At 44.9% G+C, this 18,145-nt stretch overlaps 1 protein-coding gene across 1 annotated transcript in view; it reads right to left on the minus strand.

Annotated features, from left to right (window-relative positions):
• Positions 1-18,145, minus strand: part of ADAMTS3 (ADAM metallopeptidase with thrombospondin type 1 motif 3) — a 104,760-nt gene that overhangs the window by 33,783 nt on the left and 52,832 nt on the right. Inside the window, exon 5 of the mRNA XM_074147642.1 lies at positions 17,531-17,542. Within this exon, the coding sequence (XP_074003743.1) occupies positions 17,531-17,542 (12 nt within the window). The remainder of the gene's footprint in view (positions 1-17,530; positions 17,543-18,145) is intronic.

Below are 18,145 nucleotides of genomic sequence, written 5' to 3' on the forward strand. Positions count from 1 at the left end.
ACATAAACACCACTGTCCTCAAGAGACAAAAAAGCTGTCGTGGAAAAGTTATTCTGTAGCTTCAAGCCTATTAAAGCCAAAGACTGAGATTTTGTTCAGATTTTATCTATGCTCGATGCAGATCAGATTGTCAATGGCCCTCAGCAACCTGCTTTATACAAAAGCTGATCGACCATTTAAATGCACCCATGGAACTCAGATTTAGAAGAGTTTCAAGTATTACAGTGGATTTCTAACAGTTCTACAACACCATTTGCTGACTGTTCCCTTTGTTCTTTACTAGCCACCTTTAAAGAACAATTTAAGATGTTGATGCCTTATAACGACCCAACCTTTGAGACCTGGAACAAAAATACCTGTTCACTTCTCAGGAGCTTTTGCCAAATAATTAGCATGAGAAACACAGCAGGTTGCTTAATTATAACAAAGGTCAATACACACACTTCAATAAATCTGTGACAGCCCCTCATTTTTTGCCCACTAAGGCTTATTTTGAAGCGTGCTTTTGAAAAGCCAGGGAAGAAAAGAAGAATCATGTAGGTCAAATGCTGATTCTGAACAGTTCCGACAGACTTCTAACTGATTTCCCCAGGAACTGTCTATATGCAAAATTTCTGTGGCACTGTTGGTACTGCCTAATTATGAGGGATCAGCGCTTGCAAGAGAAACCACCCAGGTTGTCAAGTGGAAAATATTATGACAGGATGTTCTCATTAGGTTCCGGGATGTGCTGAAACTTCTGTGCTCTGATTTATTAGCTCCTTCAAAATAAAATAAAAAGAAAAACTCCTATGAAGTTAAGCATTCTCCCTTATCTTTTCTTGAAGAATTGCATGAAACTGCCTTTTACTCCAGAAGCATGAGAAGGACCTTCTAACAGTACCACAAGGGTGTGTGCCATGAGAAAAATCCGTCCTTTACTGGAGCGTCATTGCCCTGGATCCCCCCAAAACCCACCCTGGGACAATCTCGATTCTGAGATTCGGTTCCTGAATATTATTGTCTTTGATGGAATGCGTATGGGAATTTGTTTTGACTCTTTGCTTAACTGTTGCCAAAACTTCTGCTTGTTTGTTTTTTGGGGGATGAAGGAAGGGAAGAGTTTGTATCTGAAACAATCCTCACCAAAAAAGTCGGCCATAAAAATACATGGTTTCGCTACACGTTAAGGGCTTGATCTGCTAAGTGCTTCCAGAAGCCAGCAGGCACCCTGCAGGGAGTCTCCCTGGGATATTTCACAACGAATAAATATTATCTATGAAATGTTGGTAACACAAAGCAAGCCAGTTCTTCTTCTGCAGAAACATAGTGCAGTTACACAGAGCAGAGAATTAGATTTACCATTTCCCTCAAGGGAGGCAGAACAGTCACTTGAGCGCTAATATAAACCACACCAAAAAAAATCAGAACAAGCCCCCAGTCCTTCCTCCTCTTCTCTGAAGACCACCGTAAATTGGTTGGCAAAAGACTGAAAGGCGTAGCAGCAAGCCAAGCTATCAGAAGACGACCTGGGTGTGATGGCCACCAAAAAGGAAGAAGGACCTCCCACCTGCAAGGCAGTGCTGACTCTGCTCCCATCAAACATGCTGTGCAATAAAAACAGTAGTGATGAGGTTCAGGCTTTCACAGCTTTTCTAAGCTTTCACAGTAGCTTAAACACGCTGAGGAATTAAGAAAAGAGAGAGAAAAAAAAAACTTCTCGTGACTTCATATGCAGCCTGGATATCTCTCACCCTCCTGAGACGATTAAGCAAATCACAGCTTAGAGCATTAGCTCTGTTTATATTCTCCCCAGTGGGACCCACAGAGTGACAGTGACTGGGAGAATTACAAACAAACAGGGATTAAAGGAAGGTCTGAATCCCTGGGTTGCGGGATTATTCATTAAATGCACGAACTCAACGGGGCACAAGCACAAATATTATCTCACTTTGTTGTTCGACTTAGAGAGAAAAGAAAATATTTTGAAGTGCTGACTTGCTTCCATAAAATATTTGCTTCTCTGGTACCTGAGCAATTCCAGCTGCAGGGTAATTCTGGGAAGGACGGAGGCTTTCCTGCACTATGGTCCTTGTTGGCTCCGTGGAGTCGGCTTTGCTCTGACGTACGGGGAAAGGCTCTTCCCTTCCATGCACCATCAGCGAGAACAGTCCTCAGCACTCAGTTACACGACGGATCCACACCAGCAGCGCACTCAGGAAGCCATGTAGAACCACAGAAGGCATCGTTCTGTATATATCTGAATATGTTTAGAGCCAGCTCGGGATGAACTTTTCCAATGGGAACGGTGAGAATTTTACCCCATAATTTTCTTGTCGTCACTTCCCTACCTGGCAGGAGGGTTTCCCAGCGCAGTGGGTTATCCTCACCTGGCAGCAAACACACACAGAACAAAGCCAGAACTTAAACGCCATCAAGGAAGCTATAATGAAATACGGCTGAACTTGGGGGAACGATTAACTGTTCTTTTTCCATCCCATGACCAGAAACTGGTCATGCAAAAAGCCGGAGAGGAACTTGAGCCAGTTCCCGAGTTCTCACTACTGCAGCTCACATTCGGCACACAGGACAGTTAATTCCCATGGCAAGAGCTCTGCGTTCAGCTGATTCGCGGTGAAAGCACTTTTGGATTTGTCTAGGAATTTGCCATGCTCTAGGTCTTAGAAGGAAGAGAGGAATGTTGCTGGATGTGGAAATGTCCCTGTGAGGTTCTAACACCTACAATCACACGAAGATCAGAACAGCTAGAAAACATACCTGGGTGAGGGGTGTTATTTCTGATATCCAATTATCGGAAACTACTGGGTATCAAAGTTACGCACTAAATCTATAGCCTCCACCTTCCAGAGCAGGTCTGGTTAATGTAAAGCCAGCAGAAGGCACACATCTGAGGCACACCAACTTTAAAAGACAGGAGTTGTTTTTAGAAAAGGATGAAGCCCATGGCCTGCACCAGATCTACACCAACAAATGCCTGTGAGATCATTTCTCTGAAGACCTTCTGTCCATAGTCCTGACGCGGTATCAACTGGTTTAGTATTTACACGTGTTGGAAACTCCTTCCATAGGTTTTATAGCTGTAAGTACAACCATCTGTCACGGCTCTGCTCTAAGGAATACCGCGAAGACTAAAAGACTCACCCAAGGGTTCTCAGAGAGACTCATGGAACGTGTATCTCAGAGGTGAAGTGATATTTAAAACATGAGGCATCTCGGATACCCCAGGTTCAGTGGGTGACGAGTAAGTCTCGGGATCAAACTGAGCTCGTTTTGAACATAACTGCCACTCCTTGCTCAAGGACTATTGGCTTCTACTTTGACAATCAGAAGCTTAAGAGCACAGGAAGGGATGCTCTCCACATACACGACTGTGGCAAACAGGAGAAGTTATACAATCATCATGGAATTGTTTGGGCGGGAAGGGACCCTAAAGCCCACCCAGTGCCACCCCCTGCCCTGGGCAGGGACACCTCCCACCACACCAGGTTGCTCCAAGCCCCCTCCAACCTGGCCTTGAACCCCTCCAGGGATGGGGCAGCCACAGCTTCTCTGGGCAACCTGGGCCAGGCTCTCACCACCCTCACACCAAAGAATTTATTCGTAAGATCTCATCTCAATCTCCCCTCTTTCGGTGTCAAACCCTTCCCCCACCTCCTATAGCTCCCCTCCCTGAAAGCACAGAGAATAACAACTCAGAGCATCCATTTCCGTACATCCACACGGCCCAAGGAGCACGTTAACACCTTCCCTCGCTACCACTAATACCAGATCACAGCTCTGCACTGGCTTAACGCGGGCCTCAGGACTTGTCCGGCCTTGCCCTGGCTCATCTGCTCTAGACCTTATTTTTAGCTTGGTTTTAGCTGTGACAAGGCATTGCCCATCCAGCCCTAACAGCCCGGTTAGCCAACGTCCTGACGATTAACACGCGCCCTGTTTCAGCTGTACCTTCCTTTTCTGCAGTACTACCCTAAGGAGTTACGCTATACATAGAAAAAAAGCTAAAAAAACCTAAGTGATCATGGTATAGCACCACCTGTGGACCTGTGAGAAAGGAGAGCTGGACACAGACTGCTCGACAGCCCGAACGGGGAAGATATCTGCAAGTTCCCACATACCCCTTCTAGGTGCATTTTTAAAATAATTAATTTAAATAATTAGGTAGTATGAACTACAGGTGTCAGTAGCACTGCTACTGTCCTAGAAATAACTGCTGTATATTTGATCAGGCTGTTAAAACAATAATTAGACTAAGGATAAGCCTTAGTTGTTTTGGGTCCACGCAGAAGGTGTTTTCCCCTGCCTGCCCGTGCCGTGAGCTGCATTTATGCCCCTGGTCAGTAATAAATTGAAGTTTTTGCACTTTAATGCCAGGAGAACATTCTACTAGGTAAGGGCCATCATTCATTTGCATACCTGAAGAAGACTGGAGCGTTTGGGTCGGGCTCTTTAGGAGACCTGGCTGATATCTTATAGTGGTGGCTACAGAAAAATACAGGATACATAGCCGAAGTTTGAGGCTCACCTGTTCAACTTCAAGTAAGCAAACCCATACCTTTTATACTTTACACAATGCTAAGTTCTTCAATTAAACATCCATGTATTAGCATGACAGCGCATGTCATAATTGCAGACAAACACCATGGCTTCATGTCCTACCTGTACAGTCCGGACAAATCCAAGACCACAGAACACTAAAATCAGTCAAGAATTGAGGCCTTTAAACACAACTGTAATAAAAGATGAAAAATAACAAGGAAAAAAAGTCACATTTTGCAAAATCATCAGACGGATCAATGTCTAAAAGTGCGGAAAAAGCATCTTTCGAGGCTCTGGCATTGAGTTGGCAGATGAAAGTAAGGCAGTGACAATTTCCAGACTGGTCCACGGCCAAGATGCACACACCTGGACACCTGCTCCGCTGGAACTGAACACCTGGTGGGGTCTGTGAGGACTCTCAAAATTTTTACAGCTCGGGGTGGCCATAAGTTAACTTCCAAAGCTTCCAGCTGGTAAGAGCACATGATGTTCAAAGTCAGACACTCTCCCAGGAACTCCAGAGAGCTCTGCATTAACCACCCTCATGCCTCCATGTATCATTAATTCAACCTGAAAATCATTTTTATTTCACAAAGGGCAGACTTAAAGAGCCCTTGGATTCATAATTTGAATAATGCACTATACAGGGAGAGGGCCATTCAGAAAAGGGGGTACCTTTAAACTCCACCACATTTTGAAAACATAGGTTGCATTCATAATTTATTTGCTAACTTGGAACTTGCTGGAAGAAGAAATGTTGGATGGCTTGAGTCATCTGCATTTTTGGGCAGCTTCCCTGAGATCCCTAAAGGCTTCAGGTTCCAGGGCCTAAAAACTCTTTAAACAGGTATTTTCAGTAGCAGACCACTATTATGAATTTTCAGTGCTCGAGGAAGTTGCTTTAATGAGATGTAGGCCCCCTCAGTGCTCATTAACTAAGTCATTATAACAAGGTCTCAAATTTATTTCAGCCCTGGTTTGGATTCCTGGAGCCAGCTTCTGCCAGACGTTCGTGAGGACAGAAGGAGCAAAGGGTCCCATCTGGGAGAGGAGGGCTGGAGGGGAGGGAGACAGTAGAGGAAGAGTTCCCACAAATTATCAGTTAAACCAGGAATAACTGCAGCAAATAATACAGCTCAAAGAAAGAGAAATCCAGCCACAGTTCACAAGTCCCCACATTCAACACATTTAACACCACAGAACTTTATCAAAAGCTTGCATTTTCTAGCTCCAGAAATATCTCTAGAATCACTTAGCATTTAAAATTGACCACATCATCTGCTCTTCCATTCTCGGACAGAAGCGTGTGACAAATGACCCTCTTAAAACACATTTCTCATTAGAGGAGAAAGGTTCTGCTAACCTCCAGTCCACCACCTCCCATTCTTCTATAACAGAAAAGGTAAATTAGTTCCTAAGACATTCAACACCATCAGCAATTAGCTAATACCTTCCTTGCTGGCCATCCTTTTTTACAGACATCTTTGCATCCAGGTTTTTAACTACCGTCTCCCCCAGGGAGGAAAAGCGTTCCTCGGATCCATCCAAATGAGTATTTCTCAGTATTTTGCTTTGTTAGTTAGTTTGTTTTAAGGAATGCTATTGTTGAGGATTTACAGTTACTGTCTAGAAAGGCAGTTTACAATTTCCTCCCCAACAGATCAGGGGACACGAGAGACCTTTCTGGATGGACCGCAACCTCCTTGAAGCAGTGGCAGTCGGCTACGGATTGATGCTACCTGTGTTAGTCAAAATGACCTTTATTCTGTTTTATTGCAGCTCTGAAATGTTGAACTTCCTTGTAAACTTTCTAAGCTAACCCAAGAACACATCCATGGAAAGACTAGAGGTCAGGACCAACCACCATTGCCCTCCAAGCAGATTTTGGTGGTGGAAGCTGTCAAACCATGGTGTGACAACAGCCAGGGATGAGAGAACTATTTCCTACTGGGTAATAAAACCAGGAAACTGTATTTATCAGTAGATAAACTGCAGGTGGCATGGGAAAGAGGAAAAGCAAAAACCAGTGAAACAACAGTTTCTTAATCATAAAAACTTAACAAAACCCTTCCTGGAATAGACTTTCATAGAATCATAGAATTGTCCAGGTTGGAAGGGACCTTTAAGATCATCTAGTCCAACCATCAACCTGACTCTGATAAAAAACCATTTCCTCACCATTTTTCCATCTTCTGTTCTGTTGGACACCTAACTACCACCTTGGTGGTTCATTTCACTTAGATGAAGGGGGAGATGTGTTTATACACAGTTGTTCAGATGTAAATGCCGTGAAAGGAATTTGTTTCCAAACATGTGGATCGTAGGCCCCAGCACAGGCCCAGCTGGAGTGTGGCATGGCCTCTGCTCCTCCGTCCTCCCGGCCACCATCCTTATCTTGGCTGAGCAGCTCCCCGTCTACTGTCAACAACAATTACACTCTGACCATGGCTTTATCTGCCTTAAGCCTCTCAAAGGCTGCAAAGCCTACGGCCCCGTCCAGACAGAGCGGCAAGACATCAAGGCAGCCCACGGCTCCGTTTGATACGGGATTATTTGGAGCAGGGAGGCGTGTGGGGCTGAAAGCCGGGCGGTAAATAGCCAAACGCCTGGCCCCAGCTCTTGGTGATGAAAGGTGTGGGGCTTGGTGGCTACCGAAGAAGGATGGAGGGTGCCAGAGCCCTGGAACACGCTGCCCAGAGAAGGTGTGGAGTCTCCTGCTCTGGAGACCCACCTGGACATGGTCCTGTCCAACCTGCTCTGGGTGGACCTGCTTTGGCAGGGGAATTGCACAAGATGATCTCCAAATGTCCCTTCCAACCCCGACAATTCTGGGATTTCTATATGCCACCAACACGCAATTTAATGGTTCACCTAAACCCAAGTACCTTAATATTGGTCCCTCAAGACCATTATGACCAGCTCCACAAATGCCATGGAATCCCTCTCGGTTCGACCCTTGCGTGGGGAAATCGGTCGCATCAGCTCAGGAGAAGTCTCTGGCTTTTGTACCCCCTGGCCTAGGGAGGAGCAGAAGGGACGGATCCCTCACTACGGAGCTTCAAGCCGAAGGGCTGTGCCTTGCTGACACAATCCAAGCCAAAACTGCCGTCCAGCTGGAGAGGAGAGCTGTGAAAAGCTGACGCTGAAGCAGCTAAGCTTTTCCATTAATGTAATTACCAACAGTGAAAACACATCGTAAAAATCCAAGGAAAAAATGTCAGTTGTGAAGAGGTGGGGCATGGTAACCCACTACTTTAAAAATGCTAAAGAACGAGAACATTTTGATGGCAACACACTGGAAAACCCAAAAAGGTACTTCAAATTTTTTCTGTAAAAGGAGACAGACACTTCTCACTGACTTTCACTGAGCTCTCGCAAACCTCCGAGAGTCCGAGCGGACACTGACACCCAACGCTGATGTAGATGACCAGTGAATAAGAGTTCGGTACTCTACACCACCTTTGCAGCCTTCCTCTGACGTGTTGCTAAGTGTAGAGATGGAGCTCTGAAACCTGGACCATATGGCTGGAGGACACCGGCCAGAGAGGACACTTGGCCTGATGCAACAAAACAGCTGAAGTCTATAAGGAGAAATGAGAAGCAGAAGGGGGAAAGGGATGAAGCTCTGTCAAAATGCCAAAGCTTGAAGCCTTGCACATAAAGAAATAAAAGATTTCTGAATTTATCGGGACTGAAATAACTTCTTTCTAGCTCTCATGTTCATGTCCGTGTTCATACAGAAGAGGTGTAACAGAGGGAACTGGGCTTGTTTCCCTTCCAAACTGAACGAACCTCTTTATAAAAGGCAAAAATTATTCTCCAACATCTCCGGTCCCTCTCCCGACGTGGTTACAGCAGACAGGGGGTGGGTTTGCTGGGTTTTCAGTATGTCCAGGTCTCGGCTGGCACTGACCTGGCTGCACAGACACGACATTCGTCCTCCTTGGTCCAGGCAGGCCCATGGGTCCGCAGAGGAGCAGCTTTGGTAGATGAGGTCATGCATGTAAGGCGTTGGCCACAATAAACGAGCATCTCTGTGTATTATTAAACACCAGATTTTGTTTCAGAAGAGATATTTCATGTTGGCATTTTAACAAAAGAGTACTTAGAGAAGTGAACATCACACTAAGAATGAGGTAAATGATGTGATACCCTTAAGGACAGCCTACAACAGCCACCATCCAGCAGCTGCAGGAGCAATCACATCCCAGTTTAGATCAGGAAAAAACACTGTTTGAGCAGTCATTTTTCACTTCCATCACACTAGAGATTTAGACTTATTTTTTTTGTGTTAGTGAATTTAATGAAAAGGATTTAGCTACTCTCTTAAAGAAAATAAGAAAGGGACAATCATTCAGCTGAGCTGGTAGAGCTGAAAGGGGAAAAGAGTTAACCCAAGCACTGAGAAAGATTGTTCTCATCAAGTATGCTAACATGGGCCAGAGCAGCATGAACAAGCCCACGGCTTGGCTAATGACTTCTAGAGCTCACATTTAAACCAGAATTTGAGCACCGAGCGGTGTTACCGTAATGTACACAGGTAAATATTCCAAACCTTGTGTCCAAGTGCTTCACTCAGGTCATGGTGAATCAGAACAGTCATTTTAAGAGCAATATATAGTGAAGTACTTGACTGAGGAGTTCTCCTCTCTGACAAAGTTAAAGTGTTGGAGCATTACGGCTGTAGATAAAAACTACTAATTATACCAAGTCATGAATCCATTAAAAAGACAAGAGAAAGACATAACATCGACTTGGTAGAAGCTACAACATGATGACATGGAAAGTGCATTAAAGGGTTTCATTAAACCCTGGGTCTTGTCCCACCTTTGTTGCTTCTCCTGTGCTTTTTGATTAATTCTATAAGTAATTTTGAGACCGCGTTTGGTGCACAGTGACCTTGCTGGGAAACTCCGGGCCAGCGCTGAGCGCTTCCAGCCTGGGGAGTGACCTTCACCTCCCGAATCTTGACCGACGTGCTGCCGCCGCTTTACCCATCGCCACCCCACCCCAGAAAGCGTTTTTCCAGAGGAGATTTCAGAAAACGGCACTCGCTTTCGTGCCTCCGAGCGTGTTTTCCTCACGCGGCCACCAGCGCCGGCTAGAGCCAAGGCTGCGAACACAACGGGCAGCCCCAGCTGCTAGATGGCTTATGCAGAGACAAACGCTTAAAGGAGACAGGAGAATGGAATTCACAGTATTCAGTCACATAAAAGGAATAACTGAGTGTGTAAAACTGGAAAAAAATGTGGGAAGATATTTATGTGGTCCGTATTACCAAAACAAAGAGAACTTCAAACACCCTTCCAGTGATGCCATGAGTCACAAATTACGCGGGTGTTCGACAATGGGCCATTTCCTTCCAATCTCTTACTACCGAGTTACTCGTTAATGTAGCTGAAAGCGTAATTGTCCTTAATTGCTCAGTTGTCACTAAGTGGATTCCAACCTTCCGACACGACAAAGCCCAACAGCTGGTTTTGGGATGAGTCCATGCACCTGCAGCGACACCAGCCCAGGTCCAAGGCAGGGTTCCTGGGCAAAGCTTTCCCCGCAGCTGAAACACGGTTCCCCACATCATTAGTCTGGAGTGTGGCGAGTTCTTTCTAAAACTCCCCGGCAAACTCCGATTTGGGCAAACACGTAAGGTTGTGGGGCTCATCTAAAGGCCATTGACTTCAGCACAATGACTCCTGCTGTGTTTGGGTCAAGGCAACGTGCAGGGATTATCTACCGTACCAAACAATGAATTTCAACATCCAAACCATCAACATCCCACCCTCTAGTAAACACGGCACATCATTATCACACTGCGAACTAGATATTTGCAAACTTATCTTTCCAAAAGAGCACCAGCTGATGTACCGTACACATACACATATACACACCACAGTTAGACAGATACAATAATTATAAAGTTTAGGTATTACGGTGTATAAAACTGAGGTTTTGAGGACTCTTTCATTTGGCCGTGAACCCTACCTCAAGCTGAAATACTTCTTTTTTAACTAACTTGTACACAAGGACTGGCTGGGATAATGAAGATGGGATAATAAAAAATACTTGAAGTGGGGGGATTATAAATATAGTCCAGATAGCCGTTCTCTGTCGACAAATTCTGATTCTTCATCCCACAATAATATTCAACATCACACAGGCACACCACTGTAGATTTTGTGAAATCACAGCAAGTCAGTCCAAGCCTCTCCTGTCTCCTAGACATACATTTTCTGTAAGAGAGCATTTTAAAACTGGAAGGGCTAAAAGTGGGAGGGAGCAGTCCTGAGACTAAATCTCACAACTCCTTGTGAAGCTGGACCTCTCCTACCCACAGCCCTGGCTAAAATTACATAGAATATGACCCAAAAGTGTGATATTCTTATAGAAACCATTCAGTTTGACGTTAGACACATGCTGACATCACAGTGTTTTCACTGAAAAAAAAAAAACAATCAGTAAATATGCAGCTCATGAGTTTTAATTCTGACTGTCACACCCCAAAACTGGTGCACAAACAGGAGAGGAGCCCACATTAGTTTTCCTGTTTCCTTTCAGGGAGGGGAAAAAAAGCGGCCCGAAACACCGTGCCCTCAGTAACGGCAACAGAAGTTATTTCATTACGGATTCATTACCCTTCCGCGCTTTCCTTTTTTCATATAGACTCTTATACAAAGAAGCATGTATTTTTTTTTCCCTTTCCAGCTCACCAAATTCCTATTAGTGAGCCAGCCTCGCCTGCACCTCGCACAGATGTGTTATGAATATAACTCACAGTGTTTCCACACAGGATATTTTCATCATTCCCCTTTCTCCTTCTCCCCATCCCAAACCCCAGCCAAAATAGCACAGAGTCATAAATTCTCCCGCTCTGACCTCCCTTCTCTCTTTCTGGCCTGAAATATGGTGCCATTTAGGTGTGCTTGAAAAAGCGGTAACTAAGGAAAGAGAGGGTTTTTTGGGGGGAGGTTCGTTTCTGCTCCGTCTGTGCTGTCTGCCCTGGGGGGTGAAGTCTGCTGGAAACCCCTGCTGCAGGGGATGACTACGCAGGCTGTTCGCTTATTTATCCCCAAAATTGACATTTTCCCTCCCGACGCTCCCAGTTTGATCTCAAGACCACTCAGATAAAACTGTCAATTTCCAACTTTTATATTCAAATTAATTTCAACGCAATATCTGAACATCATTGATAGAACCTCATCGTAACGCAGGACTACCCAAAAAGCCATTTATTCGTGGACTGGTGCCTCAAGCCCCGTGTGCCTCTTCAACAAGGCGCTCTCTCTACGAAGCCGCTCCTGGAAGCCAAGGAATTTCCCTGTCAGGGAAGAGCTGCCAGTTTTCCCTACTTGGCGAGCAGGGTCCCATTCTTGTGCCTCTCCCCATTTCCTGAACAGTACTGCTTTAACGAGCCCTCCAGTCTGGGGGAAAGCTGGCAGAGACAGGGAAATAATAATAATAATAATAACAACAACAACAACAATAATAATAATAATAGAACCTGCGATGGGAGAAGATTTAGGAAGAATTTTCCATGGAGTATACAATGGGTCTGACTATAAATAAGACAAAAAGAGACAGCCCTCCTCAAAAAGCAGATTTAAATGCCTGAGGGAGAAGAGCCTTCGGGCACACGCTGCTGCGGGGCAGGTGAGGGTGAAGAAGGGGGAACAAGGTGGCCAGAATATTACAAGAACTGTTTTAAAGTGTATAAAAGTGTTTAAAGGGATCTCTGGACTGTGTATATGGCAGGTTTCATTTTCTCAGGCAGGCTGGCAAGAAATGTTAAGGTGTCCAAATAATATCAAGTTCAAACTGCTGAGGATTCTCTCTGACTTTGAAAAACCAGGGGTCCAGACTAGACAGCATTTTACGCTCAGATTTGCTGCTGGCTTTTCAATCTGCCCTTTCACAGTTTTACACACATGAAAGGACCTCTTAAGCTAATGTTAATCAATAAATTCAACGTCTTTCGAACAAAATTGCAAAGAAAAAATGCTCAGTTAAATATCATTTGTGTTTCAGGGGCACAAGAATACTGTCCGAACAGCAGCTGGAATGACAGTCCCAGGCACCAGCAGAAACGAAGAGTGTGGTTTATGGAAAGCTGGAGCAGGTGTCAGAGGAAAACACAAGGTGTGCAGAGGATAATTTCCTTTTGCACAGCCAAGTGCCTTGGCAGCTGGTGTGACAGAGCTGCCGGTGCCCTGCCAGTCCCTAGGGTAACTCAGCCCAGAGTTAACTCCATCCCATGAAACGGGGAAGAAACGCCTCTTCATTTGAGCAGAGGGATATTATCCTCTGGGATTTTTTTTTTCTGAGAAGGTTAACCCAATTTTTATCCTCACTACATTCTAAATACTACCAAAGAATGGCAAAACTTCTGTATTTCCAGGCTGGTGCATGTCAACATCCCTGGAGGGGTTCAAGGCCAGGCTGGATGGGGCTTGGAGCAACCTGCTCTAGTGGAGGTGTCTCTGCCCAGGGCAGGGGGGTTGGAACTCGATGATCTTTAAGGTCCCTTCCAGCTCTAACCATTCTATGATTCTATGACTCTTCAACCACACAAACTAAAGGTGGCTGATATTTGGAAAGATCTAGATGTGAACTGAGATTCTAAGTTACAGGAAACCAATTTTTCTTTTCTGACTTAAAAATTACTTTAAAAAGTGGGAGTACTTGATCTTGAAAAATTCCTACCTTGGATGCATAAAGCAGACAATGACCCAAAGAGGTCCATACAGTATTTCTGCTCTTTGGTTTTGAAAGACTTTGCACAATTTCATCCAAAAATACAGACTTGAGCTTGGATTCAATTACTAACGAACGCAAAAGCTAAGCTTATCCCTAACTCTGGACTCAAATGTGACAGTGTCACATCCTGGCCACGTCCCCAAAGGAGGATGGCAGCGTGAGTAATGTCACAGCAACAACCAAAGATAGGAGAAAAGCTGTTGAAAATGATGAGGCAAAAGAAGCAACCGATATAGCAGAAGCGTAGAAATGGCACGACAGCAAATAACACCCATTTTAAAAAATGCACCAAAGTGTTAGTCCCAGATAATAAGCCTCTCTCTTTCTTGCCACACGGAATTTCAGCCATTTTTTCAAAATTCCACTGGCATCAATATAAAGGAAAAGCTCCAACTATAAACTATCACTGAAAGCTGTTGAACTCGGGTTCCTGCTTTTTTTTTCCATGAATGCACTGTAAGTGAGTATTCCAAGACCAACAAACGTCTCCAAACCCAAGCTATTTCCAAACAGTACATGTACCGCGATACCGTCCAAGATAACGGCGGAAATATGCAGGGAGCCGTTCCCTGCTAACACCGCACAAAGAGAGGAGGGGGGGCACCAACAAAACACGCCGATCTGCGCAAACCAGGCCTTGGGCTTAAACAAGTAAGACAACAAAAAGCTTCAATAACACAAGTAGGGCAAAAAAAGATCTTTCCGTTTCTGAACTGCAAAACAAACAACAGCCCAGTCGGCTCTCGGTTACGCCAGCCGAAATCCAACGTCGTCAGGGTATCCGCTGGGGACTCAGGGAGTTTAGATTTGGTTTTAAGCTCTGCCACCGACTGTGGAGGAGTCTCTTCCCAACCTTGGCTATCAGCTTACCCACTTCTAGCTGGGGTCATCATTTGCCAGGTCTTTGAAACACCCACTCAAGCTGTAAATATGATAATCAACCCAAACAAACTTTCAGGGAAGATGCTGAGCACAGCTTATTTCGTCCCAAGCAACTACAGCCCAAGCAACTACAAGGTCTCATGGAGGCTCCTGTTGTCCAACTCTACTCTTCCAAGGAGAAATGGATAATGGAGTTTCCCTTCATTAAGAAGGAAAAGAGAGAGTGAGTACAGAGAGGGAAGACTTGCTAGGAGGAAAAGGACTTAAGTATTTGCCTTCCTGAGAACTCCCTGTCCAGCAAAGCAGCCGGCTTTCCCCCGGGAACCAGCTTTCCCTGCCTTGGAAAGGCAGATGCTGCCTCAGTTTCCCTGGCGTGAGAGCCAGAATCCTGTCTTTCACCTCCTAGATTTAAACAGGTCAGAAACTGTTCACCTACCTTCTGAAGACAAAGGCACAGAAGGCACGTGTCAACCTCCTGAGGAAGAGGCAAATGCTTCTGGCTCAAGGATGACATCCCAAAACATCTGTTTGGAGACCAGATCTCTCCATTGCCTGGAAGGTGGTTTTCATTTCTTCCTCTATAGAAGTTACTCAGCAAAATCTTACTTCTCCTGCTGTCTCATTTCACCTGGACACAAGCAAGCACCAGGTACACAAATGAACTTGTCTCTCCATTCTTACTGGTGATGAGCTGCTGCTAAGCCAACACCATCGATGGTGACTAGGTGGGATGCTAGGGCACATTTGTAGAGACAGGACGAGGGGTAAAGGTTTGACACTGACAGAGGGGAGATGGAGATGAGATGTGGGGAAGAACTTCTTTGGTGTGAGGGTGGTGAGAGCCTGGCCCAGGTTGCCCAGAGAAGCTGTGGCTGCCCCATCCCTGGAGGGGTTCAAGGCCAGGTTGGAGGGGGCTTGGAGCAACCTGGTGTGGTGGGAGGTGTCCCTGCCCAGGGCAGGGGGTGGCACTGGATGGGCTTTAAGGTCCCCTCCAACCCGAACCATTCTTTGATTCTGTGGTTTGTTAAATGCTGGCACAAGAAACTTGAGGTTCCAAAAGGTCCCCGTTTATGCCAAATGAGTGAAATCTCATAGTCTTCCACCCAACAGTGTGATTGCACTGATGGAAAGCACAATGTGCCTGGGGACAAGCACTTCTTCTCTATTGGGCACTCTGGCTTGAGGCCAGTAAAGCACGAGAGGAGCAAGCCCTGGGACGTGACACCAACCACAGGAGCATCACAGATACCTATGATGCCCACAAGGTATGGGATGAACACGGAGGGTCAGAAAAGCTCTACTGGTGACGTTTGCCAGCCTGGAATGCTGATAGCTTCTAGTGTGTCTAACAGTCTGAGTCAGATGGAGACATGCTTTTATCAAGTAATTTGAAACGCCTGTGTTTAAATATAGCTAGAAAAACTTGATTTCAGCCCCACATGAATGTGCTTTCAAAGTCATTCCACACTGTTTCTGAAGTCAGAACACAGCCTGTTCAGACTGTGATATGGAAGAAATTACTAAAAGCGGACAAACCGGGAAAAATATAATTGCATGCTACCTGACAGAGCGTTTGAGCAAGAAACAAAAAAAATACACAAGAATTTAAACATAATGGTTTTATAAACATGATGCAAACATCATGCTTTTGCTTTGCTTCATTTTCAATTTTATATTAAAGGCAGACCACCAAGCTTGGACGATGCAGCAGGATCCCGTTAAAGGAAGACTCGCTGACAACACCGCTGTCACCAGAGGTGGTGTATGACACCACAGTAAACAGAGGGTTAAGCAGAAGCACTCTATGGTCAAATGGAAATGCGTCTCCATTTTGAAATTCTCACCTATGAGCCTTCAGAACAAACAATTTTGAACGTAATTGCTTATTGATCTTCCCTCTTTGGGGAAAATCCCAAACCAAACATTATTAGTACATCCAGCAAATTCAGGATTAACCTTCAAGCAATAATTCTACAAATCAATAGGTCGTTTCTCTCAGCACGGTTAATGAAGGAACAAAGCAATATTAAAACGAGGTAAAAGCTAACAGCGAGCATCAGATCCAAACAGCAAGCAACAGTCTGGGTGAGCCTTCTCCCAAGGCAGTCCACCTTCAGTCCTAGGACACTTCCATTTTTCCATGACTGTAACAGAGAAAGAGCTTTAAAGAATGAAGGAGAATATAGTACGTTCCGCACTGTCCTTTAAGGAATGCCACTGGCAACTGGACGTCGTACATGCTCACGGTGACAGTGTCCCAGTCTGGAAAAATTGTTTTAACTGGTCAGTACAACACATTGCCCAGCACAGTGCTCATCAGTGCAATACACTCTCGCATACTGGTCATCTCTTCCTCCAGCCAGTGACATCAAGATGATTGTGGCATACATTGAACAAATACCAAACAAAATGGAAATAAATGGTCTTTTTTTTTGGTGCAGTTGAAATGAGACGAGCAGCTGCTTGGGAAAAAAAACTACAAATAAACTTTCTTTTATGCCCATTTAATCTCCAAACCAGCTAATTCTCCCAGCTAGTAGCTCACCACCTGTGGGATATTTAAGCCCATAATTGACTTGAGATGCTCTACTCTCTTGATGCTACATACCTACACCAGGATTTCTATTCATCATTATAATGTTACCTTCACTTCCCTTCCAACATTCCAGACGTTTTAAAGTCACACTGGTGTATTCCATGTCTTATCACTCACATCATCTCTACCTCTCTATCCAGTCTAAACGCCATCCAATATTAGAAGAACAGCACATTGCTGCTTCAGCTTCTTATTATAGAACAAACAAAGCGAGGGCATTCTAGGCCAAAGGGATGTCATCCACAAACCATACTACCTACATTGTCTAACAAAGCTTCTCATTTTTACAAGCAAATTAATGAGTTGGCATTTTTAAGCCCAATCCCCCTTTCCCTAATTTTAATAAAACTGCTCACACATTGATGTGAAAGGGACAAACATGGTCGCTGTCCCCATGGTGGACCTGCTCTTCAGATGCCAGCGTGGACTTGGACATGACTGCGCTTGGTGGGCTCCCACCTCCAGGCTAACTATCTGTTAACGAAGGAATTCCCTAAGAACAGCAAGTTTGAAAGCACCACTCGTGACACTGCTACACATCCAGTGTGGGTCCTGCTCCTCAGTGAGAAGAACGAGTCTGTTTTAAAATATGGTAAATAACGCATGAGAGGTCTGGAGATTGTGAACGAGAACGTGTTGAGTGCTAAGAGCTCACAGACAAGCCACGTTACTCGCGTCTGAATTTGAGTTCAGTCATAATGATTCAAAGGAAGATTTTACCATAATGTAAGTACCTTTTAATCTGTAAGCTGAAATGCTTACCTAAATCGGCTTCTAAGGGCAGTCCCACCGAAAGGTGTGGGTTTCCGTTCTCCTGTGGGAGGTCTGCCTTTCATCAGTTAGTGCTGGAGAGGAACATGCTCTCTGAACTCAGTTCTGCTCACCCCAAAGGTAACGATGGTTTGTTCATACTTCCCGGTAAAAAGAATCGTGTGTTTTCTTCACAAGTTACTACAAAATGTGAGCCAGGTGGTGTGTAACAGCCACTCTCCTTACAGAACCACAGGAACCTATGGTGGAAGCTGAGCTACCCAAGGTATCCACCAGCTATTTGAAAAAGGAAATACACACAAAAGTAATAAAGTTTCTGATTGTTAAAGCAGTGACACCTGCTTGTACACGGATCGCAAAATCCTGAGTTATTAGAGATACTGGCAGCTGAAAACTAACACGCGGGAGAAAGCCCAGCAAATGGTAGCCATACACAGTGTCATTACCCATGGTCACTCAGAAAAGGGACACCAAATTCAATGCAGAGAGTTGTCTAAAAACAACTGTGTTCAACTGGTAAGCCAAAAAGGCCCCAATTTAATCAATACCACTGCACAACCCCCCAGCAGGCCTGCCCGCCGGCCTTCGCTAGGAGGGCTGTGGAGA

The sequence above is a fragment of the Numenius arquata genome, chromosome 5 (genome assembly GCF_964106895.1).
Source record: "Numenius arquata chromosome 5, bNumArq3.hap1.1, whole genome shotgun sequence".
Lineage (NCBI taxonomy): Eukaryota > Metazoa > Chordata > Aves > Charadriiformes > Scolopacidae > Numenius > Numenius arquata.